The sequence below is a fragment of the Sinohyriopsis cumingii genome, chromosome 6, assembly GCF_028554795.1.
Source record: "Sinohyriopsis cumingii isolate HCF-2022 chromosome 6, ASM2855479v2, whole genome shotgun sequence".
Classification (NCBI taxonomy): Eukaryota; Metazoa; Mollusca; class Bivalvia; order Unionida; family Unionidae; genus Sinohyriopsis; species Sinohyriopsis cumingii.
Window position 1 is genome coordinate 21,384,319 of NC_142966.1, and position 27,739 is coordinate 21,412,057.

The 27,739-nt window shown below is 33.4% G+C and overlaps 1 protein-coding gene across 1 annotated transcript in view; it reads right to left on the minus strand.

The window, feature by feature from the left end:
• LOC149796474 (uncharacterized) overlaps positions 1 to 27,739 on the minus strand; it is a 294,892-nt gene that overhangs the window by 82,977 nt on the left and 184,176 nt on the right. The window contains exons 18-21 of the mRNA XM_089961179.1: positions 15,573 to 15,690; positions 11,026 to 11,096; positions 10,438 to 10,519; positions 1,999 to 2,124 (exon numbers count right to left, since the gene is read on the minus strand). Coding sequence (XP_089817305.1) covers positions 1,999 to 2,124; positions 10,438 to 10,519; positions 11,026 to 11,096; positions 15,573 to 15,690 — 397 coding nt within the window. The remainder of the gene's footprint in view (positions 1 to 1,998; positions 2,125 to 10,437; positions 10,520 to 11,025; positions 11,097 to 15,572; positions 15,691 to 27,739) is intronic.

Here is a 27,739-nt window from a genome sequence, read left to right on the forward strand (position 1 = left end):
GTTGGAATTCACTGTAAAATAAGAGTAATTATATCATGATAAACATTTGTCACGGCTGCTTATTGAACAAGGACTAATTCAAGAATCCACAACAGCATCATAGTTTGTACATTAATCAAACATCATGTCTGCAGTACAAGTGACATATGGCAGAGGTTCCTAGCATTTCTTCTTTTCATGTCTGAAAATGGATGCTTTTCTGTAATTTTGCATTATTTTCACAGTTGAATTTTTCAATGCAGATTAATATTTTATATATTTTATATATGTTTATGTGTTCACAGATGCCTGTGCATATGTTCCAGGCTTGATAGTTATTACTTGATTTTTAAAATCACTTAATTATTTAGTGTCAAGCCAGATTCTTCACATCATGTTGTATATACTGTATATATTGTACATAACAGATAGAAGGCCTAAGGGTAGATTCGTTCTGTAACTCATTAAGTTACCTTCTCTAAATAAAGTACAGCATGTATTTCAAAAACAGAAATAAGATAAAGCTGTTTCTGGTTCACACAGAAAAATCAGATTATTTTAGTAAGCTTAACTGGGTTACAGAATCACTTTCTAATGCTGTTGTCAATATTTACAATCCGATATCATACAACAAATAAAACAAAGATCAAAGTTGATGAGAAGCTAAAAAAATGTTATGTCAATAAATCAAGTCTCACATGGAAATTTTATTAAATGCTAGAACCTGGATCTCCTAATAGTGGTAAGGTTAATCTGTACTTGTTTTGTCATGACAATGAGATATATATATAACAGCCTATGTATAATAACGAAAGCCGAGATTCTAAAAATATCTCGGCAGGTGGCTGTGTAAATTATTTATTTTTTTGGGTAAAATCACAGCAACTTATTAATAGTGCATTCATTTTATCAGTAAGATGTGTGACTTGTAAATCCCAGCAAGTTATTAATAGTGGATTGAAATTTTGTGTGAATGTTAGATATAGTGGAGCGTAAAGCACTCTAAGTTTGTGTGAAATATGAAATATAAATCACTATCGATTTCAAGTAAAAACTGCAGTAGTAAATATAAAGCGGCGTATCTAAGCCAAATCCTATTTCATCTGATAAGTTTTCCAGACTGATTTTGCATCATTCTATCATCTTCTATCGTTTTTATATAATGGAACCTTTTAGTCCATCGTATTAATTATGTACCATATCATAATTTTCTCCAATGCTGGTAAGCTTGCTCATTTCCAGTGACTTTTAAGTTCTCTCTTTAAAGTTATCTAAAATCTTGCATGTAATCCAATAAACTGTTTGGCATCTTTAACTCTCCATCACTCTACTAGGGCATGTTTGTCAGCAGCATCAATAAACAGTTTGGATAAAGTAATCAGTGCACCTTCAAGGTCTTCAAATACAGTCCATGGAACTTGCTGAAGGTTATGTTTAAAATTCTTGTTGTTAAAGGTTTTGAAGACATATATGTTATTGTTTTATAAAAAAATATAGCTCTTTTTCATTTGAACGACAACAAAAAATAATCACTTAGACCATTTTGGGGAATACTAACATTTAAACATTTCAAGTGAGTTTGATTAGAATGATGTGAATTTCACTTGAGTTGATAATTAACATGTAAAAGCCAGGGTGTTTCAATAAAATCCAACCAATGGTTATAGATGTGTCTATTCTTTCTTAATTTTACCAAATATATATAAACCTCAATCCCTTAATTTAAGACCATATCAAGCTGAATTTCAAAACATTCATTCAAGTTGTTCCTGGAGGCAAGATTCCTGTATATTTCAGCAACTTGATATTGTTTTGCCTTTGTAGAGATTAGATAAAGCCAAATAGACTCAGCATCATTAAATTCTAAATCCTTTCTTCTCCTCACAGCCATTTCCTCTTTAAAAAGTATTTTCATAGCCAAAGACTGATATGAAACAATTTGTTTATTGTTGAATTCATACATCAACAAAGGATGCAAATTTTCTCATCACATGATGGCTATTAAAACTGTAATATTACCTCCTTTTCCAGGTCTTTTATTTGTTTGTTCTTTGTTATGATCTCATTCTTCAAGGAGTTGATTTTAGTTTCAAGGTTCACAGCTACCTCTGATTTTGACTGGAGTTCAATATGGAGACTCTTGTTCTGAAATTGCAGAGAGAAAACAGCAGTGCCAATATGAAATCTTCTTGTTTCACAGCAAAATAGAATCTCTAACTCTACCAGAGGAAAGAGCATATCTGCAGACATGAGGGTATAACTTAAACTTTCAGCTTCCATGGTTACTAAAAGAAAACAATTTATAAACATCTGAATGCCAGAGTAAGATTCAGGTTATTATTAATCATATTGCCCATATAAATTATCCAGGAATGATTCAAACAAGTGTGTGATAAATACCAATTTGGCATGAGAAGGTTGTCTCAACCTAACAAATTCCAAATTCATATACTAAAGAAATACTGTTTCCACAAACCTATGGATGGGTATTTGTTGCTGTTTTTATGGGTTTAATGCCACTTTTAGCATATGATAGGCTATAAATGGTAACCAGTATATTTCACTTTATCAACTGAACACTGCTATCAATATTATCATGCAAATAATATAATTTAATTACCTTAAATTAGCAATCAAAGAGAGTAAGGGAACAAAGCAAATTGAGTACTTGGTGAATAAAAAGCTTTGTTTCACACATACAGTTCATTATGGAAAAGTGAGTCCAGAGTTTGTAGTGAACTTAAAATGCCTGAATTGGCACTCTGTGATTTCCTCAAGGGTGACAAGTTTTACTAAAACTTGCAGTGATATTGTGGCATCAATAATTTTACTAATAGAACAATTTTTTAAAATTTGATTTTTGATTCTGATGCTTGTTTGATGAAATAAATGTCCCATAGTTTTTTAAACGATGTTTGTTTCATGAAATAAATGTCCCTATTTCTTTTTTCAATAAAGGAATCTTGTTTTATTGTGAATCATCAACAGCATAAAACAATGACATAATATACAATGTTTTCACATACACATGATGGCTGTTGAAACCTCTTGGAGTAATGTTGTTACAAGCTTTCTGAGGTTGGGAATATTAAAACAAATGGTAATTTATGCAGAAAACAAACAACTTGATTAGAAAAGGCTTTTACTGACAGTTATTCCTGATTCTATTATAAAACAAGCATTCAACCAGTACACAGCATCATTACTCCTCCACCTCCATTTGCATTTTTCTATTAAATTCCCTTCACAATTTTTTTTAGACCCCTGAGAAACTTGTGCCATCGCCTAAAGTGCAGTCTATGTTTTTGGAACTTGCTGTGTACAAATTATCATGGGAAAGGTGTACTCTTAAGGTATAACAGCATGTCAGCACAATACTGGTTATGTAGTGCTGTTTAAATGTTAACTTCTAAAATGTACAAACAAAAATTTCTAAAATGTACGAATCAAATTTTTTAAACAAACTTAACAAAATAAATCCTTCAAAATAAATGTAAATATATAGTCTTAAAATAAAAAGGTAGAAGTAATACAATCTTCAATATAAAGGGTCAAATTGTTTTTCTATAAATCACATTCTTTATAAAAAGTCCAAGATTTTCTTGTGTTACACCTCATAAAGCCTCTAAATCAAGGGTGCACAACCCGTGGCCAACTGGCCAGATCTGGCCTGTGAACGTGTTCTGTCCAGCCCTCAGAGCAAATTAAATGAACACAGAAATCTTGCCTGTAAAGTGTAATTATACTAAAGAAATCAGTATTTACAGCCCTCGAGTGGTCTTAGAAAATGCAATCTGGCCCTTTGCTGAAAACAGTGCACCCTTGCTCTAAATGGAGTTAACATAACAAAATTTTGACTCACATGGTGGAATTAATACACTTGAAAAGAACAAAACGGTGCAAGTAACTATTTGATAAGATGGTCAAGAGCTGAAAGAATTATTTTGGATGCTTGGGGGAAGATATATTGTGCATAGTACATGTGTAAGAGTTTTGTGCATCAATACACAAAAGGCTACAGCCTGTAAATGAGGTATTGAAATACATTTTTCTGTGATGAGTTTTGTTATTTATGATAATGGTCACTTCTCCAGTGGCCTTATTGGTACTTATTTGAAAATCAGTTATAGATTATAAAACCTTTTAGATTAATTTCAACATTCTCTTATACTAATCATTCCCATGCTTTTTTAACGATAAATTTCCAGGTCATTTCCAGGGTTTTTCCAGGATGAATTACTTTTCTCAAGGTTCACATATGACTATTACTGAATGCATTGAAGAACATTTTAGATTATAAAACAAGCATTTTCTAAATCTAAAGATGTTTCTCTTTCAAGATCTCCAAAAACATCGAAGTCAGAAAAGATGATCAAATTCCCAAAATGTATCACACGAAACAAGTTTGATCATATTCTGAAAAAATGGCATGTAAAGTCATCTCAATGTACAGAACAAAAAATTCTGACTTTATTTTGCTGCATTATGTTGCTAAGTCGGAACAACATAATGAACATAAATTATGTTTTGTTTCATTTCAAACCTTTAATTCTAAAGAATTCTATAACAATATATATATATATATATATATATATATATATATATATATATATATATATATATATATATATATATATATATCATAGAAAGTAATATTTCCGATTACAGTATGTATAAAAAAACAATAAATGCAAATAATTAGAATCTTGTCTTGTAACTAAAAGAGTTTAACCTTGAATTTATCTGTGCCAATAATATCCCAAACAAGATTTTTCAAACAACCTAATCTGCTTAAGATGATCTGGTTAAAAATCCATCATTTAAAAAACATTTTCAAAAGGGTTGATTTAAATTTTGACAAAAGACCTTCACAATTATATACTGCTGAATAAACAAGGACTGAATTTTCCGTAAAATCAAGTTGTTTTCTTGTAATTCGTTAAACCAGTCCCCAAACTGAAACTGATACAGGGGCTTGTATAATTTTTTAACATATAGTACAAGGAACGAAAATTTATCAATTCAGCTCTGAGATTCAACAATATGGACTACAAATTTGGCTTAAAATGAATAACAGTTCATTTTCTAATCCAAGTTTCCTCTGATTATTCCCACCCCATTTTTCGCCTTTGGACATTAATGTTGGGGTGTGGGGTCATTGCAACTGCATATAAAAAATTTGGAATTTGCTGCCACCGTGTGGTAGCGACATGGGGTAGTCGTTTACCAGCGGACCTAGAAAATTTAAACTTATGTTATAGTGACTCATACCTGCATGAAATCGATTGAAAATGACTTATTTTCTCTGAAATGGCAAATATTATAATCGTTATGTCGTTAATTTGCTGACAAAACAAAACTACGGTGTAGATGAAATCTGACTCAGTACTTGCCATTTGCATTACTAGTCACATGACTTCATGAATCTCAAATGACGATATTGGTTGTTCAATAATCATGTGATATCAACAATAAACTCCTTTATAATGTTGCTGTACAGAAAATCAAATATATTAAATGAAAGTCAGATACTTTTTGTAAAAACCAGCAATCTGGCCAGTCTGATTTATCAAGCAGAGAGCACATGTCAACGTGGTAGTCACGCGATACAAAAAACTCCAGAACTCAGAATATATAAATATGGAGAATTTTTGTGTTCTTTCGTTTTTGTTACTACCAATATACAACTTTCATTTAAATTATTTTTGTTAAATTCTCTACAACATTTGAAATGTGGGTTGCTAGATTTGTGTACTCATGGGACAAGCAATGCAAATTGCGAGTACCAGGTCACATTTCATCAACGACGTAGTTTTATCTTGTCTTTCTGCAGATTAAAGACATAACAATTTTAATACTCACAATTTCTGAGAAAATAGGTAATTTTCATATAGATTTCATGCATTATCACTCAATCTATGTTTAAAGTTTGCTAGGCCATCCAATAAGCGGCTACGCTTGCCACCTTCATGTTGGTCTCTTATGATGCTAGATTGGTTTTTATATCTTCCATGTAAAGAAAGATATGGATATCGAGCTGACTTTCAAAATAAAAGTCTACTTAAAAGTTTATGGATATGTGCTAGTCATATATAAGGACTTCATATACTTTCTATCACTGTTATGAACAAGCTGAAAATATCAGAATCATGGAAACATTTAAATACCAGCCTTGTAGGTTCATTACTCAGTGTTACATTTTTTGTATCATTCTCTGGCTTTAGTATGTCTTATATACCTGAAGATCAGAGCCACACAGATAATCCCATGCAGGAAAGTCATGTTCAGAGTGAAAATGAAAACAATGGTGCAGATGATGATTTGGAGTTATCCAATATGGCTGACATTTATCCAGAATTCCTGAGAGTCAAACATAATAAATACAGTATCACTGTGCATATAGATCCACAAAAGTTCGAGTTTGTAAAACAGATATTGGATTCAGAACCTTGCATGACTTCATGGAGTTCAAGTGTACAAAAATGGTATTATCTACAGAACACAAGAGAAAAACACTGTGACAGCTACTTTGTATAAAACAACATGTCTTACATATACAGGGTCTGAACAGTTTCACATGGTTAGATGATATTATCTGTAAATGTAGACAGGATGAGAATACCCATGCAAAAGGCAGCTATATGCTGACATCTACACTAGTAACTAGATATAGTACCAAACATGAAACAGCTCCTAAAGTCTTTAACCTAAGTGACTCAGGCAATAAAATGAACATCCCTCCAGAGCATCAGGCAATTAAGCTTTCCATAAATCATGACCACAGCAGTGATGGTTTAAACCTTAATGATTTCTTCATGTGTGTACATCAAAAAACAATCAGGAACTTGGAGGCCCAAATTGAAGAATTAAAACTACAGTTACATGTTATTAAGTCAGCATAGGGAAGGATTAATGACCAAGTAACCTCATGTGAAATAGCAATTCAGACAGACTCCCAAATAGCAACAGTGTCAGATGCTCAGACACAGACAATCCCAATACCAGCCAAGAGAAAATGTAAAATGACCATGCAAATAAAAACTGATACCCAAAGTAATCCTGCATTGCAAACAACAGTAGCCCCCTCTCAGTCATTTGTCACACCTGCAGCAGAAATAAGTGTACACCCATGGCCCACAGCTCAGTCAAGTATGTTGCCATCACCAACAACTGCAGTTCCCAGTGCTCAGATAAATGTGTCAAAATCAGCTCGAGTAGTTCACACAACTGAAACACCAATTTCAGCACCCCTTCCTCCAAGATATGTGTCTGAAATACAATCCAGAGTCCAACACATGAAATCACAAGCCAGAAAAGATAGCACATCTAATAATTGGCTCCTCAATATTGAAAAGTATAATACCAAGGAGACTTTTTAAAACAGATGTACAGACTCTAAGAGGTGCAAATATCGACAACATCACAGACAGAATAATGAACAGTGACCTAACTAAATACAACCAAATTATTATTTTAGTAGGTGAAAATGATGCCTGTGAGGGAAGGACACTAAATCAGATCAGAACAGATTTTGAAAGTTTACTGTATGCTGCTAGGTATTGCAGCCCAAATACATGTAAAATAATGATATCAGGACTACCTCCTCGTGTGGACACCAAGGCGAAAGAAATCAACGATCTGATAATTTACCTATGTGAAGACTTCAACCTACAGTACATTCCACAATATACATCTTTCTTTCTTCAGAACCAAAGTCTCTACCAAAGAGACAAAATTCATTTAAGCAGTAAAGGGACCTCTCAACTACTGAGAAATATTAATATGTATGCCCTCATTTTCAAGCACTATAATGAAGAGTACTGTCTCTACTGTGGAGAAACTGGGCACATGACACAGGTATGCCATCATGGCAAACAGACTGAGTGCTTCAGATGCCATAAATATGGACACAAAGACTTTGTCTATAAATGTATTATACATATTAGGAAGCTAGCAAAGAGGAGAATGCCAATGCTTCAGTTACAACAAATCAAACTGTACCTAGATGCAAAAGTTAATGGATTTTCAGGGTTTGTATGTGAGACTTTGAAGATGCTTAAATATATATGAACATTTAAATATAGAAATAAGATGTCAGAATGATAAAATTAGCATGGAGACAATCTCACTGAGTTGTTGTTGTTGTTTTAGGGTTTAACGCCATTTTTCAGCACACGATAGGCTATACATGGCGGCCAGTATTAATGGTGGAGGAAGAACCCGGGAAAACTCCGGAAAGAACCACCGACCCACGAAAAGCTACTGGCAAGCTTTCTCACATACCCACATAGGCTGAATCCGAGACTCAAACCCACGCAGACAGAGGTGAGATGCAGTGATCTGTAACGGAGAGCGCTTTAGACCACTCGGCAATCTCACTGAGTACCCCAATGCATGATGACATACATATAAGATGAAATGAAACTAAATACAAAAGGTTTTAACATAGGTCACTTAAATGTACAAGGTATAGTGGGAAAAATATACCAGATTAAGTTAATGTTGTCTTCCAAGGAAAATAATATACATGTTTTAGGACTCACTGAAACCAAATTAAATGCTAACCACAATGATGATCTATTTCACTGTCAAGGCTACAATAAACCATTATGTAGGGACAGAGAGACAGTGGGTGTGTGTGTGTCTTGTTGTATACATTAAGGAAGATGTAAATGTAGAAAGGCGACATGACTTGGAGTCACAAGAAATTGAGAGTATCTGGGTGGAAATGTTTCAGCGAGTTCATTGAAGACTTTTCCAATAGAGTTTGTGTTGCTCTTTTTGTTTTCAAGTAATGATTAATAATAATGTTTTTTTTAAAGCTTTTTTAATCATACTTGTAATTTTATTTATCCATACTTTATATTGTGCATGGTTTCCAATAGCCTTGAATTGGTCTCCTGTTGTCGTAGCATCTAGGACTTCAGTAGTAAGTCAATTAGATTGGATTTCATTCTTTAGTCGATGTACATTTAGTGGTGCATGCTTAGAGACTACATCCAAGAATAAGTAAGTCCACATATTCAGAGCTTCATCTATGTCATCCAAATTTTGGATCATATTCCATGGAACTTTATATACGTCATTAAGATATTGTTCTTCATTAAAAAATTTGAACTATCTGTAAGTGATTGTTATGTGTGTATTTCTCTTATTTTCCTTGCATTTAACCTTTCTTGTCAAAAAAAGTAGGATAGTGGTCACTAAGACAACATTCTGCACATTAACAAAAGCCACATTGTCTGGTAGGTTAGTATAAATGTGATCAATAAGAGTGCTTGATTTCTCTGTTACCCTTGCAGGCTCATTTACCAGTTGGTCTTGGCCTGATGATTCAATAAATTCCATCCAGTTGGTCCTTATCTGAAAACTGAGAAGGTCCTTATTTATACCACCAAGTATATATGTTTCATACTCCTGTGCAAGAACATTTTTCCATTTGTTTCAAAACGTTATCATTCCAAATTGCTTAGGAAGAAGGTGGCCTATAAATGAAACCAACTAGGAATGATTTTGCATTATTTTAAGAAATTTCCACCCAGATACTCTCAACTGAATACAGACATGTGAGAAAGTCTGGTATTGATACATCTATATTTCGGGCTCATACCACAAGGGCTGTATCTGTTTCTGCAGCTTGTGCTAAAAGCACACAATTGGGTATAATTTTGAAGGTAGCTGGTTGGGTTAGTGCCTGTACTTTCAGGAAATTATATGACAAGTTCATTACAAACAAGACTGAATACACTAAAAAGGTCTTGTCAGCAACCAGAATTTCATAATGCTAATATAATATACAATGTTCTTTGGGTTATCTGGTTTACTAACAACACAAAGTTTTCTTCCTTGTTTCTGCTTTTTGTTAATCTATTCCATAAATGGAAGCCTGTCACTGAAATCTCATGGGATTACAAGGCATTTATGGGAGAAATTGATAAATGAAACTAGACTTACGAAGTCCAAGTCTGATTGTAATTCATGAACACCTATAGTGCCTTAGTGACCACATATCCACATTTGGTACTTCCCACCTGATAAGACATTAAGGCTTCTATTTCTTGTGTTCTCAAGACTGATTAGTCATGTGATCAATGTCATCTCATGTGATCACTAAAGCACTTATGGGGGTTCATAAAATTACAATCAAACATTGATTTGGTAAGTCAAGTTTAATTTATAAATTTCATACCCAAGTGGTTGCTTAGCATTTAATGGGTTGCAATGCAAATACCACAAACCTTATCTGAGCTGTCACCCCAAAAGGTTCAGAACCATTGTACTAAGTGAATATACAGTCTATGACCTGAGAAGAAAACATTAAGTTTGCTTCAAATTTTAATTTTATTTTAATAACAAATTCAAAATGTTTCTCTAGAAAACATATCTGAAAGGATATATTAGTTTTGGCTTGATTCATACATATGCATAAACAAAGTAAGTTATCTCAGAATTCATTACATTATCCAATTTTTCCTTCTGTAGATTTGCCAGTTCCAACTTTTGTTCCTCTATTTTCTGTTCCTGCTGACTGATTGTTTGCCTATAATAAAATAACAAACACTCTAATTATACTTGTTACTCAATTGTGATGTTGATAAAAAATATATTTGTTAGAATTTAGCAATCAAAGTAAATGCCCAATTTCTTCTTACTCCTTTCATGCATTTTCATTTTCCTTCTTAAAAACAGAGTATCTTTTTATAGACTTAATTATACCAAAAGAAAATATTTTAGCACCAAACAAGATAATAAAGTGGGATCATTTTTCTATGTACACAGACCTAAATTTCCAAAAATAATCAATTCAACATATTAGCTTACAGAAAATTATATACATACATGTGATATCTGTAATCACCAAATTAGAGCTTTGAATCCTTTGTTATTGTCACAAGGGAAGATTTTTTTGTACAATACAACAAAATATATGCTAGTAAATCTTAACCTAAGCAATTGAAAAAATATACTAAATTCTTTCATTGCAGTTTGCACTGCAAAGTAGCTTTAGTAAACCAATTTCCTCAAAGTTATCTAGAGCATCTATACCTGAGTTGTTCATCTGACAAGGCTTTATTTTCTAGTTCCTTTCGAAGATCTTCATACTTTTCTGCAGAAACCTGGGGAAAATAAATTGGATGATACATAATTAATTTTTGCAATGGCTGATGGAGTCTACCTAAAGCTTCAGAAACTGATGTTACATAGTCACTGATTACATTCTGTTTGTACATTCATAAATCTTTGTATTGCCTCTGTATTAAACTGTATTATCAATTTAACACTGAGGCAATACATCAATTTTAAAAATCTCCAGCAACCACTGTAGACATTAAAAATATTTTTAAAATAATTTTTAATTTTTTTTTACAATCAAAATGCAATTAACAATTACATAATATATTGGATCTTTGAAGTTTTCAGCAGTTTCCACCAGCCACTGTTAATATAAATTACAACTGTATTAAACAGAAAATAAATTTGGACTGAAGTTATCTTGCCAATGAAATGTTGGTCCCTATGACTGGGCATTAAAGATATAAAACAATAAAAGTACTGAAATGTTGATTGTTTGGAGGGTTAAGGAAATATGGTATATTCAACAAGATCAAAGGGATGAACATGAATTGTGAAACATTGTTGATAATTAAGTTCATCTTTATGATCATTAATAGCAAATATCAATGTGTCTCTAAAACGTAAAATTTGAAAATTATACGCTTATCTTTTCTTTATCTCTTAACAGAGAATAAATAAAAAATATTTCATTAAACATTCTGACATAAATATTTAAGCAATTTCCTTTTATGAATTTTTGTAATGAAATGATTCAACAGAGGTGTGTTAAGGGAGGTAACCAATTTTATCTTGTGTAGTAAACTGTTCTGTATGATTGGCCAAGGGGTGTCATACATGTATTCTGCATATATAAAGCTTTGCAGAATAGCAGTTTTGTGCAGAAAATCTTTATCGCTGTTGGGTTTGACATTAAATTCAAGGTCATAGCTGCTGCAGGGTCAGCTACCTAACATTGCCTATATTTGCCTTTGCACTTGTTTGGCAATTCTCAATGGATTAATTTTGCAAAAAAACTTTCTGCTGTATTGTCCATTTTTCATTAGTTTTTGTGTTTCATATTCTGGGACTTGTTTGATAGGCCTCTACTATAGACACCTCCGTGAGTTTGTTTGGTACTCATCTGTAACTGGATTGAAAATGTTGTGTTTCATTTATTTTTACTCACTGTTGAAGTGTGGGTGGATGTGAAATAAATGGGTGAAATAACCTAAAGAAATGCATGTCATACAAATATTTATAAAATTTCTTTGTCCTCATATGAGCATATGAATATATAAATACTGATGATTGCTTTTTAATGTGATACAGCGTGTGGATTTTCATCTAAAATGGTGCATGCAGACATACTGACCTTGTCCAATACAGTGAAACCCTACTATAACATGATGGTAGGGGTCTACAAAAGTGCCACTGTGCTATATGTATTGTGCAATATCCAAACAAGTCAGTTAAATGAAGAAAATATTGCATGTGTATCCTCAAAGCAATATAAGCAGGGGGGAACTGGTGCTAAGAAACATGCATTGATATATACATACATAACCATGAATAAGATAATGGTAACTGAATGGTGTAAAATTCTACACCATTCAGTTGCCATTATCTCATTCATGTTTTTGTATGCAGTTAGAATTATGTACCCACCAGCTGATCTCATTATATCAATAATAGTATAATTCTGTCACAAATCTGAACAGAGAAGCAAAATTTCTAGAATTTCTCTTATAGATTCCATTCCAATAAAAATACTTTATTTCTTGCTAATACCTCCACACTATCTTATGAAACACAGTATTTTCCAAAACATTTATATAAGCTAGTCATATCCAAAGGGACTGATTTTTTAATGACAAAAAATGCACAAGTTAGACATTTGAATTTTCTAAACAGAAGCTTGTATTTAGGTTTCAAAAATGTGTTAACTGAAATTCGTACACAAATAATGACCTCATAATGAATAATTCAAAAGGTGTACAACTGCCATGACCAAATTTGGGATAAAAAAGGTCATTAAATTTCATGGTAAACACTGATCTCACAAGCACAAACAGTTGAGTCATTCTCTAAAAGACTGAGGACAAAATAAATAAAAATAAGATCCATGTTCATTGAAACTGAAGTTGATAACTATGACTTTGCACTACTGGAAAAAGGAATATTATATTTAGTTATATCACCAAATCCCTCCATCCCTACAATTTAATGGTACTGTTCCAGTCAGTGTTCACAATATTGTATGTGTAACATAAACATGTTCACAATATTGTATGTGTAACATAAACAATGACAAGTGGCCTGTGTATATCTAGGTGATTCAAAGCTGATGCCTACAATTCTGACTAGAAAAAAAGCACTGACTCAAAATTTAAGTATATGGGAATAACCAATATGTAATGTGTCAAATTTTGAATGAGTATTAAACCTTAAAGTTGAATGCAATGAGTATTATACTTTTATCACATTTAAGCCAGGAAAGTCTTTGTGAAGGGTCACTTCAATCTTTCTTCTTCCCCCCCGCCATGAGAGTGTTAAACTCCATGGCCGACATCTATGACTCATTGAGATTTGACCAGGGCATCACAATACTGCCCTGAGAAAGTAAACATCTGAGTTACCAACCATAACCACTTGATAGGAACCCATGTCAAATTATCATTTTCAAAGGGAGTTGATATACAACATAGTCCAGAGATTCTAGGCTGTCCAAAATCTGATGAAAGAATGATTATCTTGGGAAAAAATTTAGGAACCACTGAGTATTATTGGTTAGAATAAATTAAGGCGTACACTTTGGAAGTAATGTGAATTTAAAGTGACAAAATTCTTTAGTCCGAGAGGCATAAGATTTAATGAGTTGTGGACCAATCTGATCAAGTCCTGTAGCTTTCTTGGTATGAAGTTCACTGAGACATTTTTTAACAAAGTTTTTTGATACTGGTGGGATAGAGAAACATACCTCCTTAGAGATTTTGTTGCTGCAGAACTTTTTCAGTTCATTCAAGTTGTTTTCTATCACTTAACTTTGTGGTAATGTTGGTGAAAAAATCATTGAAAACATTTGCAGTCAGTGTCATTTACCAGAAGTGAGTGAAATTTAAAAAGAATTTACAGCATTGTGAAGAAAATCCTAAATAGTCCTAAAAGATTTGTCACAGGTCCAAATGTATAAAGTTCCAACTGAACTCCATTGGTGTCCCAAATAAGTTGTGGCTTTGCATGCGGAGAAATGCCAACAGTCTTTTGATGAATCACCATAATATAATAAAAGATGTCCTTGTTTGAATTCACTGTAACTCTAGAGTCCAAGCATATTACAGATGAGCACTTTGCATTTCCAGTGAATAATAAATGAATTAAATAATGCCACATAAATGAAATACTAAACACAACAATAAAACTGATTCTGCAAGAACGTGTAATTTCTCAAGTAAACATCATATAAAAAGCTAAGACACAAAAGTAGAATCAGGATGAGGGTCAATCTAAGTTGTCAACAGGATAAAATCTGTTACTAAAATTAGAATAAAGAACATGTTAAACATCAGATACAAGTTTATCCATGTGGAATACCAATGTTCTGGGCCCAGACCCAAATAAACATATTTACCTCCATTGAAAATGATCTTAATATTTAACCCACACCCAGAAAAATGTTAACTATGTATTATGTTGTTTACAAAATCTATATTGCTAGTCAGGTACACAGTGAACTTGATTTTGGACAAGGTCAAATACAAAATACAAAAATATGTAACATAATCATTAAGAAAAGCCCAAAAGATAATACAAATTAAATATACACAAGAATTTGTTGTCCTAAAGAGGTTGTGGCACAATTGTGCTGACAAGGTTTATGTGGGGAAAAAATGAAAGTTCAAAAATATGTATATGAATTGAAATACTCCTGTCATGGTCTGAAAATCTACTCAGGTCTGAATTTCACCAACAGAACTGAAGTTATGACTTAAATTTAAGCTCTGAATCCAGCAATCTGATTGGCTGAAATTTAAGTCAAACTCCAAATCAACCAATCAGATGTCTTAAATCAAGATTTAACCTAAGACTTGTGATGGTAAAACTGAGGCTAGGACACACATATACAAATGCAAATATGTCTACTATATTTTATTTGTCTCCTTCAAGTGGCTTTTGCTCAATCATTCAAGGTTCTGTATAGAAAGTCAGGGCCAAAACTTAAAAAATGTGTCTGAATTTGCTAAATTGCATTAGCTTTTAAATCTAATCAGTTCAACCATTTAAGATCTTGATATAGTGTATAACATTTCAGAAATATAAGTTTAACTGTTTTGTGCCTTGGCACTAATATGGATTTGAGGAAGAGGTTTGAATGGACATCAGCCAAGCGATATCACCCTTTCTGCTCTTGCACTGGGGGTGTAAAGAGAGTATAACATGCTTACTATAAAGATGGATTGTGCCATCTTATGTTTACAGTAATAACTCATTGCAATGTTATCTCACTTTACTTTTGCATGATTCCATGTAAAAGATATTACCCTTAGTTGTTGTTCTAACTGTATTATATCATGTCTGTTCTCTTCCAAATTCATCTTCAGTCTTGAAAAGTTATCCCTCGTTTTCTCAAGCTCTAATTGCACCATGTTATGTTCATATCTGAAACAAAACTAGATTATTTATTTCTTAAATAAATTTTCAATCCTACTTTGAGGAAGAAAAAAAAAGAGTACTCATGGTAATTAAGTACTGGCAAGTTATTTTTGTGTGTATACATTTCCATGGTTTTGCAGAAAATGACATTTTCATTCATACTTATATTCATCGATAGATGGATAACATTTGAAAAAGAAGGGATGCTAATGTCTTCAAATGGATATGCATCTGACAAGGAAATGGACCTAATGAATTCACATGAATATACAACTGACAAGGTAGGGTCCAAGTGTCTTCACTTAGATATGCACCTGAGAAAGAAAGAGCCTAATGTGTTTACATATATGTAAATCTGACAAGGAAAGAGGTCAAATGTCTTCAGATGGTTATGCCTCTAACTGACACAAGGGGTGCTAATAACTTCACATGGATATGCATGTGACAAGGATGGGGTGCTAATGTCTTCACAGGGATATTTATCTGACAAGGAAAGGGTACTAATGTTTTCACATGGATATGTCTTTGAAAAGAATGGGGTCCTAATGTCTTCACAGTGATTTGCATCTGACAAGGCCAGGGGCCTAATGTCTTCACATGGTTACGAATCTATCTGACAAAAAAGTGGTGCTGATATCTTCACATGGATATGCATATGATAAAGAAAGGGTGCTAATGTCTTCATATGGATATGCACCTGACAGGAAAGGGCTCTAATGTCTTCACAGGATAAGTTCCTAACTAATGTTGTCATTTATGCATCTGTAAGGGAAGGGGGCCTAATGTTTTCACATGGATATGCATCTGCCAATGTCTTCACATGGATATGCATCTGACAAGGAGGGGGCCCTATCTTCACACAGGGATATAATTCAGACAAGGAATAGGTCCTAATATCTTCACAGCAGAAATGCTATTCACTGGGTTTTTAAACTGATAGATTATTACATCTACCAAGAAATCAATGAAAATGTGTATCCTAGGAATAATAATAAATTCACAGTATTGCAGAATTTTATTTTTGGAGAGTACAGTTGATGAAAAATAGCAGGACTAGATAGTGACAAATTCCAACTTATATTTGACAATGTTAACCTGAATATGAGCTCTCATGAAGAATGTATTGTATATTTGTAGATAACAATTTAATCTGTATGTCTCCAAAAAGGTTAATTATTAGCTTTGGCTACTTAAGAAATTCAGAACATTCCTTCCTTTTCAATAGGGCCATCTTTTATAAAAATTATAATCAGCCACATTTGGACTACTATAATGTAACTTTAGGGTAATGCCTATAACTTAAATTTAACAAAACTTTTAAGATTCCAAAAGAGGGCATGCCATATCATTCTAGATCAATGTATAGACAATTTTCAGGACAAGAAATGAGATTGAACAAAACTGTCACATTTTGCTGTGTATACTATATATATTTTATTGAGTTACCTTATCAAAATAAACTCATTATTATTATGAAGCAGAAAAAGAAAAATGATATAATAAGTTTTGACCTATCAAAATATCCTTAAACATGATCTTTGGGAGTGCATAAAGTTTGTCAAATTAATCTTTTTTCAAAGCTTTTTGTATTCTGGGACAACAAATATTTTAGGTTTTGAAATTTCTCAAGTATGCTGGTAGAATTCAAGCAACCCCACTCTGGCATTCAACATCACTGACACAGATATTAACAGATCCACCTATATGTGGTCCTGAATCACTTGCTGTACTATAATAATAATAATAATAATAATAATAATAATGACCTTATTTAAAAAGGGTAACACAATTAGCTAAAAACTAATCTACCTTGAGACCCTCATACAAAGGAATTCATTTATTTAAGCTGCATCTCTGAAGCCACTGGATATATTGGGTGTGGAAGAAGGAAATAGAGTGGGCATTTCTGATCTCAACTGGAATACTATTCCAGAGCAGAGTTCCAGAGTATTGGAAACTTTTTAAAATAACTCCTTATTTGGTTTGGGAATTTTATACTGTTTGGTAGACATGGATCGCAGGTGGGGAGTATTACCAGGTAGCCTATACTGGAATAGTGATTGTAAATATTCAGGAGCACTATTATGAGATATCCTGTACATTAATTTGGCTTTTCTCAAACAGATTCGGTCTTTAATAGGTAATATTTTTAACCGACCAGCTAAACTTTCTTTGCTTTCTTTCTGGATTGATATTAGCCCAAATGCTCTTTTTTGAAGATGTGCCAGCTTTGCTATGTTTTTATCATTTGAATTACCCCATACTGTACTACAGTAGTCCAAATAGGGTTGTATGTAACTGTTATAAAATAGTTTTCTGTGCCTTTCAGGGAGAAAATGTCTTATCCTACTGAGAAGCCATAAACTTGAATTGACTTTTTTACTGATATGTTCAGTCCATGATAGGTTATTATCTACCAGAACACCAAGTAGTCTATCATGACAGACCATCTGCAGATTTGTATCCTTCCATGTCAGACATAGTTCATCACTATCAAGATTTGTCCTTCTTTGCCATGTTGAGATAAGTAATATTTTAGTTTTACCAGTATTTACCACCATGCCATTACATGTGCACCAGTTTTCCAGTTTGTTTAGTGCATTCTGTAAAGAAATTTCGAGCTCATGCTTTGTGTTTTGGATGTCTGACAATGTTGTGTCATCTGCATAGAGATCTGTAGATGATATTGAGTCTCTTAGTAAAAGTGGTAGGTCATTAATAAATAAAATGAATAGTAATGGACCTAGAATTGAGCCTTGTGGTACTCCATATCTAACTGTTTCAGGTTCAGACAGAACATTATTTATGTAAACATGTTGTGTTCTCTCATTTAAGTAAGAAGTAAACCATCTAATTGTTCTTTCATCACACTGGTAGATTTTCAGTTTCTTCAAAAGGATTTCATGATCCACCATGTCAAAAGCTTTCCTGAAATCTACAAATACAGTTCCTATTATTCTACCTTGGTCAAGTGCTTGAAGCCATTTATCAGTTAGGGAGATCAAGACAGTCTCACAGGAATGGTTCTGTCTAAAGCCTGATTGATTAGGGTGTAACAGCAAGTGTTTGGTTAAATATGACATGAATGAGTCATGGACATGTTTTTCAATCAAACAATGCTATATCGAGATCATCAGACTCAGCTTATAAAGCTGTATATGCATACACAAGTGCAAAGCACTTGGCAAGGTTGCCAGCAACCCAGTCATAACTGTTGTTATAAATAACCACTAAACATATAATGGTTGATATTTACGGAAGATCCTCTATCAAAGGTAAGAAAAAAACCTAGATGACATTCATTTATAATCATATTAGATCAAATTGTTCGGGCATTTGCCCACAAACAATTCCCTTGTATTTATATATAAAAATAAATCTGATGGATCACCTGACTGGAACATTGTTAGTATTCCAAAGGGAAGTTATCAAATCAAACAAATCAACAATGAATTTCAACACAGAATTAAATCTATCCTGGGTCGAGAATTTAAAAAATTGTCATAAAAGTACACGAGCAAACGTTATCAGCGTCATTTGAAAAATCAACACTGGATGTCATCAATACATATCAATCGTCGATCAGAACCGTACTTGGATGGCTAGAAGAAATCTCACCACAACCGGATCCAATTTTGGAACCATTGAAATCTGACTTCATAAAAGACGATTCTGGCCGCAGGTCATATAATTCAGATGTCATAGCAGAATTGGGATATATAAAAAACACAAACGCCGAAAATTCTATTTAATTAGTTTCTCATTTATGCTTCTTCAGGCATGAAATGTTTTAAAAGAAACGGATGATGTCTTTTATTTTAAAATAACAATTATGTCATTCTGTAACATCATAAAAGATATGCAATGTCTGTTTGATTTCAGTAGCGCTAATACAAAAGAGGTATTTTCGATACATGTTTACACTAATTGCATATCAACTGATGTGATTTATTTGATAACCTATAAAAAATGTAGCATGTAATATGTTGGACAAACTATTCGACAAGTTTCTAAGAGAATGAATAATCATTGCTTTCATATGAAAAATAATAAAGATCCTCAGTTTTCCTCTAATATTTCAATACACTTTAACACCAATAATCACTCTCTACTCTCTGAATATTAGAATGTAAAATAAAGGAAATATAAATCCTTTCACAATACAATAAAATCCTTCATTACCTAATATAGGTCATATAATTAATAAATATTATAGTCTCCTAAATTTATCAAATAAAACCAGTGTAAAATCGCTTTACAAAAATATGCCAATTCTCGCTTTTAGAAGACCCAAGAATTTTCTAGATTTTTTAATAAGAAGTAAAAAGACAGAAAATAAAAAATTAAAATTTTCGTCATCTAAATGTAACAGGCACGGGTGCTCTCAATGTACAAACATAAGAGAAAGTACTGCTTTCAGTAGTGCTAATACGAAAGAGGTATTTTCTCCATGTGATAAAATTAACTGCATATTAACTGATGTGATTTATTTGATAACCTGTCAAAAATGTAGCACGCAATCTGTTGGACAAACACTTCAACAAGTTTCTAAGAGAATGAATAATGGCTTTTATATAAAATATTATTGAGATCCTCAGTTTTCCTCCAATATTTCAACACATTTTAACACCAATAATCACTCTCTACTGAATTTTTCTTTCATGCCATTAGATATTGTGCATGGTGACAGAAAAGACTAAAAAAAGAATCATAATCGATTCATAAGTTAGATACTTTGCATCCTAATGGGCTTAATCATCAATGCACTATATAAAATTGTATAAAAATAATAATAAAAAATTGCATATTCTTTATAACAATATAATAATATGCATGACTGTTTGTCTCTATTGCATTTTATTATCATTTTAAATTTCATAGCAGGAGAATCCAAGTTTATAAAAACTCCTGCACATAGATCTCTTGCACAATGGCAAAATAAATCAGAGCATGGTTCAGTAAACCATAATTTCGGAACCAACCCTAACACTGCTGCATGGATATACAGTGATGTGTTTGGACCTCAAGAAAAAGACAATTCAACTATAGAATATTTTTATTAATAACACAGGAATATGTTGATTGGCAAAATGATCTACATCATTTACTACAACAGTGTGCACTTGAATATCCAAATGATGATCTTAAACGAAAAGAGTATTAATGCAATAAAACATGTAAACCAAGTACAGTGTGAATCACTATAACACAGTAGATGGGAGCCATAGAACTGAACCGTGTTATAGACCAAACCGTGTTATAATCAGCCAGGTCAGTTAGCTGAAGAAAATTATGCATGCACCCCAAACAATTTGCAGGGGGTGGGGTGGGGTGGGGGGTTAGGTAATAAATGTGGGCAGTAAGAAAAGTGCTTCATTGGCACACTTACCATCTTAAATCAATGCATATTAAATGAGAAATACACCTGTAGTGAAAACAGAGAAGGCATATATAATATTTTACTTTATTTAGAGATCCATGGATTGGTACATATACATGTATACTGTTTATATATACATGTCTAATTTATAGCATGAATAGAGAGTATCAACAACATGAACTCACCAGTGAATCTCATCACATACATTGAATCCACAATACAAGTACATGTAATACCATCGAAAATATGCACAAAGACACATATATATTTAAAATACAATGTATTCAATAATTTTGTCAAAGGTCATCTAGGTCTGAATTCAGTGGATAAACATAGCGCAATCACGTAACGAATGATGAAGTACATTTACTTTTCAGCACATCCCAAGTCGGTAAAAGTTAGTTCGCATTTTAAGCTGATGTTGGTAGCGGTCATAAGCACAAACATTTTTCCCTGCAAAAAGATAACTTTCATGGCACAGTAAACATGTTCCAGTGATGTTGGAAGATGAAAAAATCCATCAGATTCCATTGCTTTTATTTAGCTTTCATTGATGAAGGGTGCATGCATTATTGAAGCCACCACTAAAGGACAGCTTTGGAGAACCAAACAAATGCTCGTCTCTTATTGTGATGGCAACATCAAACAACTGTATTGCATGATTGAGACTGATTTTATTTCCTGTTTGCTTAGTATGTTTTCATAATTGGTGTTTCAAAAGTAAAGTTTTTTTAAAAAAAATTCAGCAAATTATTTTATCTGGGTACATTTATAAAAGGAATTGGCCATCATCTGGTCAATTGTAGTTAATGTTCCTCCCTGCCTATTGAATAGACCAACATGTATGATCTTTTTTTAAAAATAATTTTTACTTTCTTTTTTCTTCACATTTGTGATGCTGCTTTTTATGCATGCATCAGAAATTTAACAAAGGGTTAATGGATTACAGAGACGCTGGTGTTCTGGTCTGATGACAGGAATTACTATAGAAAATGTGAGTGTTCTGAAGGATTTAATTCTGAGTGAAAAGATGAGGAATTTTACTTACGATCAACAAACAAATGTCAGTCTATATAAATATATTAATTACTAGTTAGTGGCTGAAAATCTGAAGAAAGATAGATTACGAGATAATGCCTTGTCCAGTTGATTTCTGCTTCCAGAAATATCAAAAACAAAAAAAGCGGATATCTCACAACATACAGTACTCATGCTAGATATCAACAGAAGTGGATTATGGTACAGTCCTACCCACTCGACAAGCTGCCTATTTCAACAAAAATCCAAAGTTCCAGTCCCAATCCAAAGTTCCGGTTCCTTGTCTACTATCACTACCAAAATTGCCATGCTTATGTTGACGTCGAGATAAAAAATAAACGTACATGTCCACAGAATCCCTTGGTTGAACAAATCTTTTGTTTTTTAATCATTTTATGTCGACAAGCTGCCATTTCCGACCCATACTTTGTTCAACAATTAGTTGATCTTGTCGACAGGCTTCAATTTTCCAGCCTAATCATTTATATCGGCAAGCAGCCATCTCCGACCTGTACTTTATTCAACAATTAGTTGATCTTGCTGCCAGGCTTTAATGTCGCGGTCGAAAAAAAAACCAGACTTTTTTTTGTTTTATAAAGTTGGTCTCTCGCGGCAACTTAAATAAAAGCAATGAAATCTGATCGATCTTGCATTTTCCAAAGTGATCGGTGATTAAAACAAGTTTACTGTGCTGTGACAGTTTCCTTTTTAACTTTATTTAGCATGTGTCGATGTATACAATATTATGCCTTCATTAATCATATCAGCTGCATATCTCTTGTCTGCTTTTATGTACTTTTCACTATGACTTCTGTAACTAAATACATGTACTGTTTAAACCAACTTGTTGGCATATTTTCATTTCCCTGTGAATAGCCCCATTCCCTTGGTATCCTCAATAAGATGGGAACAGACTGACCAAAATTTAGGCCAATTTAAGTACATGTACTTGAAGCATGTAAATAACAACTATGCAACCATGTGCTTATACCGACGTTGAATATCGACACTGAATATCGTAGTGAACATTTTTCAGATGAGGATGTGACCAATGCAATATTTAATTGTGGATTTTATTACATAAAGGTAACCAAAATGTAATTTGTCAATATACAAGTGTATTTCACACTGGTTTTGTCTTCATGTACTCAAAATTTCCATTGTTTTCTCAAAGTGTAAATGCTACTCACTGGCAACAGGTCACCCCTTACCGATGAATTTAACTTGTATTTTTTTCCAGACCTGCCCCCCCAACACTTATCTCGACATCCGCCTATGTCGACAATATTTCCTCGGACCTGAGGATGTCGACATAAACGGGTAGGACTGTATAGCAATGATTGAAGGTGGTAATGCAGTCATAACAATAATGAATGGAAAATATAAATCATATCGAGAATACTTCAAAGAACAGTTCAAGATAATACCCTCCGAACTTAAGAGTTTTCTCCTGGATGATTTCAATATGACAGGACTTGACATTAACACAATGAAATAAAATGACATTTTTGACAAATATTTTCCAGTGATCTTACAAACATGGAGAAAAATAAACGATCATTGAATTCTAACAATACGCCGACATGATCCAGAACATGTGGCAGACATATATCACCGGGCATCATCAACATCATGTTGACGATATCGGTCAACTTAGTCTGTGATGCAGTAGATGGAAGTTACTAGGCAGATATTGTCAAATCTAAACAAGCCCAACAAGAATATATTTTTATTCATTTTTGCCAAATGTGCCTCCTGGTTGGTTGATTGTATCAGTGCTGGTCAATCCTGTTAATTTACAGTGTCATAATTGGTCATTGTAACGGATACATTTTAGACTGATTTTTTTAAAACTGCTTTATGCGTATATACCATCTGTTTTATTTCATATTCACGAGACAATTCTTATCTAATTTTCTCTGTTGCAACTGCAAGTGGGGCAAATTCATAAATCTGTGTATCAGTGATGTCATCAAGAGATAATTTCATTGCCTGGTCAAGTAATTTAATAAAACTGTATTCTGAAGGTAGCATATATTTTCCCTCAGATTTTTGTTTCTTGTAAATGACGATTGGAAGCATTCAGCCCGGTTGTGTATATAATTAAAAAATCCATAACAACATTTCGGGGGCATGGCCTATTATCAGTGACAAGCAAGCAAGTGGCTATTATTATCACACACAAATCTCAATACAAGGTAAATACAGGAACCGGGGCCCCGAGTGGCCGAGTGGTCTAAAGCGCTCTTCGTTACGGATCACTGCCATCTCACCTCTGTCTGCGGCGGTTCGAGTCTAAGATTCAGCCAATGTGGGCATGTGAGAAAGCTTGCCAGTAGCTTCTCGTGGGTCGGTGGTTCTTTCCGGGGTTTTCCGGGTTCTTCCTCCACCATTAATACTGGCCGCCATGTATAGCCTATCGTGCTGAAAAATGGCGTTAAACCCCACAACAACAACAACAACAAATACAGGAACCACAAAAAAATAAAAATAACAAATACAGAAACCCCAACAGCAAGAAAAAAAAACAATGAAAAAAGACCCACCCCCCCACTAAATAACAAATTACAGGAACTCCAACAGTTTGACACACATGATTATGTGCTATTACAATTTTATATAAGCTAGTAAGTATTTCGTGAGATTACTATATTGGTACCATTTCAGTCTTAAGGCAGTTACTCCTGCCTGTGGCTAACAAGTTCACTGCTTGATTTTACTGTGTCATAGTATACTGAAATATTATTCCCTAATTATATTTCTTTGAAAATGTTACATTAATTATACCCTCCACCACATGTTGTACTAAAACTGGGAAAATACCGAAATATTTGCCAGCTGCTGTCATTAACGAAAATAACGTTTATCTCGTCTATTTGAGGATTTACAGATCTAACTGATCGTCGGAGTTTGTAATATCTTTACCAGTATTTCCTTTCCTACAATTTTGTGATTGATAATGTAACCATTGATGCCATTGAAACATTCATAAATAAATCTGTGAGCAATAACTTTTTTTTAGAATGCCCTGCATTTTATCAGTGAACATTAGATATCCGGCATTAGTAAGAAAACTGAATTTTTGTTTGATGATTTCTAATCACACCCGCATGCAATGCCTCATAATTCTTAATGATAGGATGTGTTCAGAATTCTCACTCGATTTATATAGTATATATCATTTGTCTAAATTATAACTTTATATTACTAAAAAAATACTTAAGTTGTTTACTTGGAAAATCTAGTGAAATAGTCTTAGCATCTTTTATAGTAGATTCATGGCCATCATCATTTTTATATCATAATACCGTTTCAAAGCCCAATATTTTTTCCACCACATTCTATGCATATTTTTCATACCACATTCTATGCAGTGAGCTGTGTCTTTCCTTGGACTCCAATGTTACATCGTAAACTTGGTTTTGGTCCCAGACTCCCACACCATACACTCTGTTGGTGATATCCATAGAAATCTAATACACATGCTTGATTACACAGAGTTGATGATCCAATCAACAACCACCTGCAACTAAATACTACAGTAGTCAAAGCTGACATTAGAAGATATATGCCTTAAGTATATAGTGGAAGAGTTTACAAGATTATCTGTGATCAAGCCTTCTCAAGCTAGATTTGATTTTGACAGATTATCCAATAAGAAAACATGCCAAATTTGCAATTACAGAATCATATCCATGAAGCCTTGAAGGAGTTTAGTGACAAGGCGGCAGTGCATTTTTGGTCAACAGTCAGAATTAGGCAAGACGACATTTTTGGTGCTAGTCACCAGATTGATGCTATGATGAACGGCCAACAATAAGCGATGATTATTAATTATCTTGAGGATGGCGGATCCACCCAAAGATATATGTTTAGAATAACATTTATCATTCCTGTTGCTGAGGTTAACATCATTGGTGATGTTAGTGATGATGACATAACATGGATTATCTGTGGTAAACGTGATCCTGTCAGTGTACAACACCACAGGGCATCATCACATTAGATAGAAATTCAAGACCAGGAATGTTGACTGGTATTGACAAACCATACTATGAGCATGCATATCCAGTGACCGCAGTTGTTTATGCAATTTATCCACTGAATGATGAACCTGATACTGATAATCTTTGACCAATGTTGACTATGTTATTTTAAATTGTGTCACCCAAGGAGTCATGGAACATTTCATAAATGCATTATGAGTAAAGGGTCCCAGATTTACAACACGAAAAATTAAACTCATGGAAGTTCAAAGACAATACAAGTGGAGCCATGATAAGCAACATTGCTGAATTGGAAACGAAATTAAGATTTCCAACAGAAGTAAGAATATTTACTGGAGAGGTTTACTACACAGCTAAATATAAATCAAATGGTTCTCCGACAGTAATATTTGATCATAACGCTCATGCATGGACACTGACAGTAACAATATTTCCATGTGTTAGATATTATCGTGGTGATATATTTGAGTATATTGATGATATCAGCGAGCACGACCCTGTCTTTGTGGTTGTTTGAGAATGATGAGGAAAATAGTAGATTTGATCAATTCATGCTGCTGTCTGGTATTTTTATTGTGCAGAATCTTTTTATACACAGATGACCAACGTCACATTGAAATACACCAATGACATGAGTGAGATTGAGCAATTACTAAATAATTGTTTTACTGTTTTGTCTGTTGTTACTCAATTTGCTCAGAAGAAAAATTTATCCAGACCATCACATGCAGAATTTCTTGAATATATTCAGCAATCATGTATTGAATATGGACATAGAGGATTACCCAGGATCATTTCTTGGTGCAGGTGAATGTCAAATATATTTTGAATGATTTGGTCATCTGACACACGAAATGACTCGAGTTGAAATAAATGGACCCTTACCGGTGGATTTTGATTTAAGTGGATTTGCTGAGATTGAGTTGTTTGGATGTTTGAAACATGTTCATGCAATAATTCCTGTGTGGTTTGGTTGTTGTTTTAATAAACCTGATCCAGAGAAAGATCCATCAGACTGTGGTGCAAAATAAATGTGGTTGGGCTTCAACTGTGTTAATGTGATGCATGGTCGATGCTGGAATATTATTATCACTGATGGCAAATGAGGCAATAATTTCATATAAACCATAAAGAACATTCTAGATACCCATGACACATATAGGTTTGCATATCAGTAGCATCACCACTGAATTGCAAAAGAGGATATGATGTACATGTATGTACTGGAGAAATATGTGCTCCTCCAGTAATCGTCAAGTAGACTGAAAGAATGTAATGTACCAAATTTTCATCTGGATTAAAATAAAATAATCTATAAAGTTTATCTCCTAGTAATTTCAATTTTCACCAATCCATTTTGTAATATTATATGTAAACTAATTAGATGACTCAACTGGCGATTCTATGTATATTTATTAAGCTGTTTTTTACAGAGTGTGGCATCACATGGTTCGTAGATCCTCTGTAAAAACAGTAGGTAAATGGTAAGAGTAAACACATGTCTAGTTCCTGAGAAAATGTGTCGCATGAGCATGTGTATTTGGGTCACATGTACTAAACAGGCTTTCCTAGCTGTAGTTGCATATTGGATATTACTGTGTATATTTTATGTGTGGGAATGTTTTAAGAC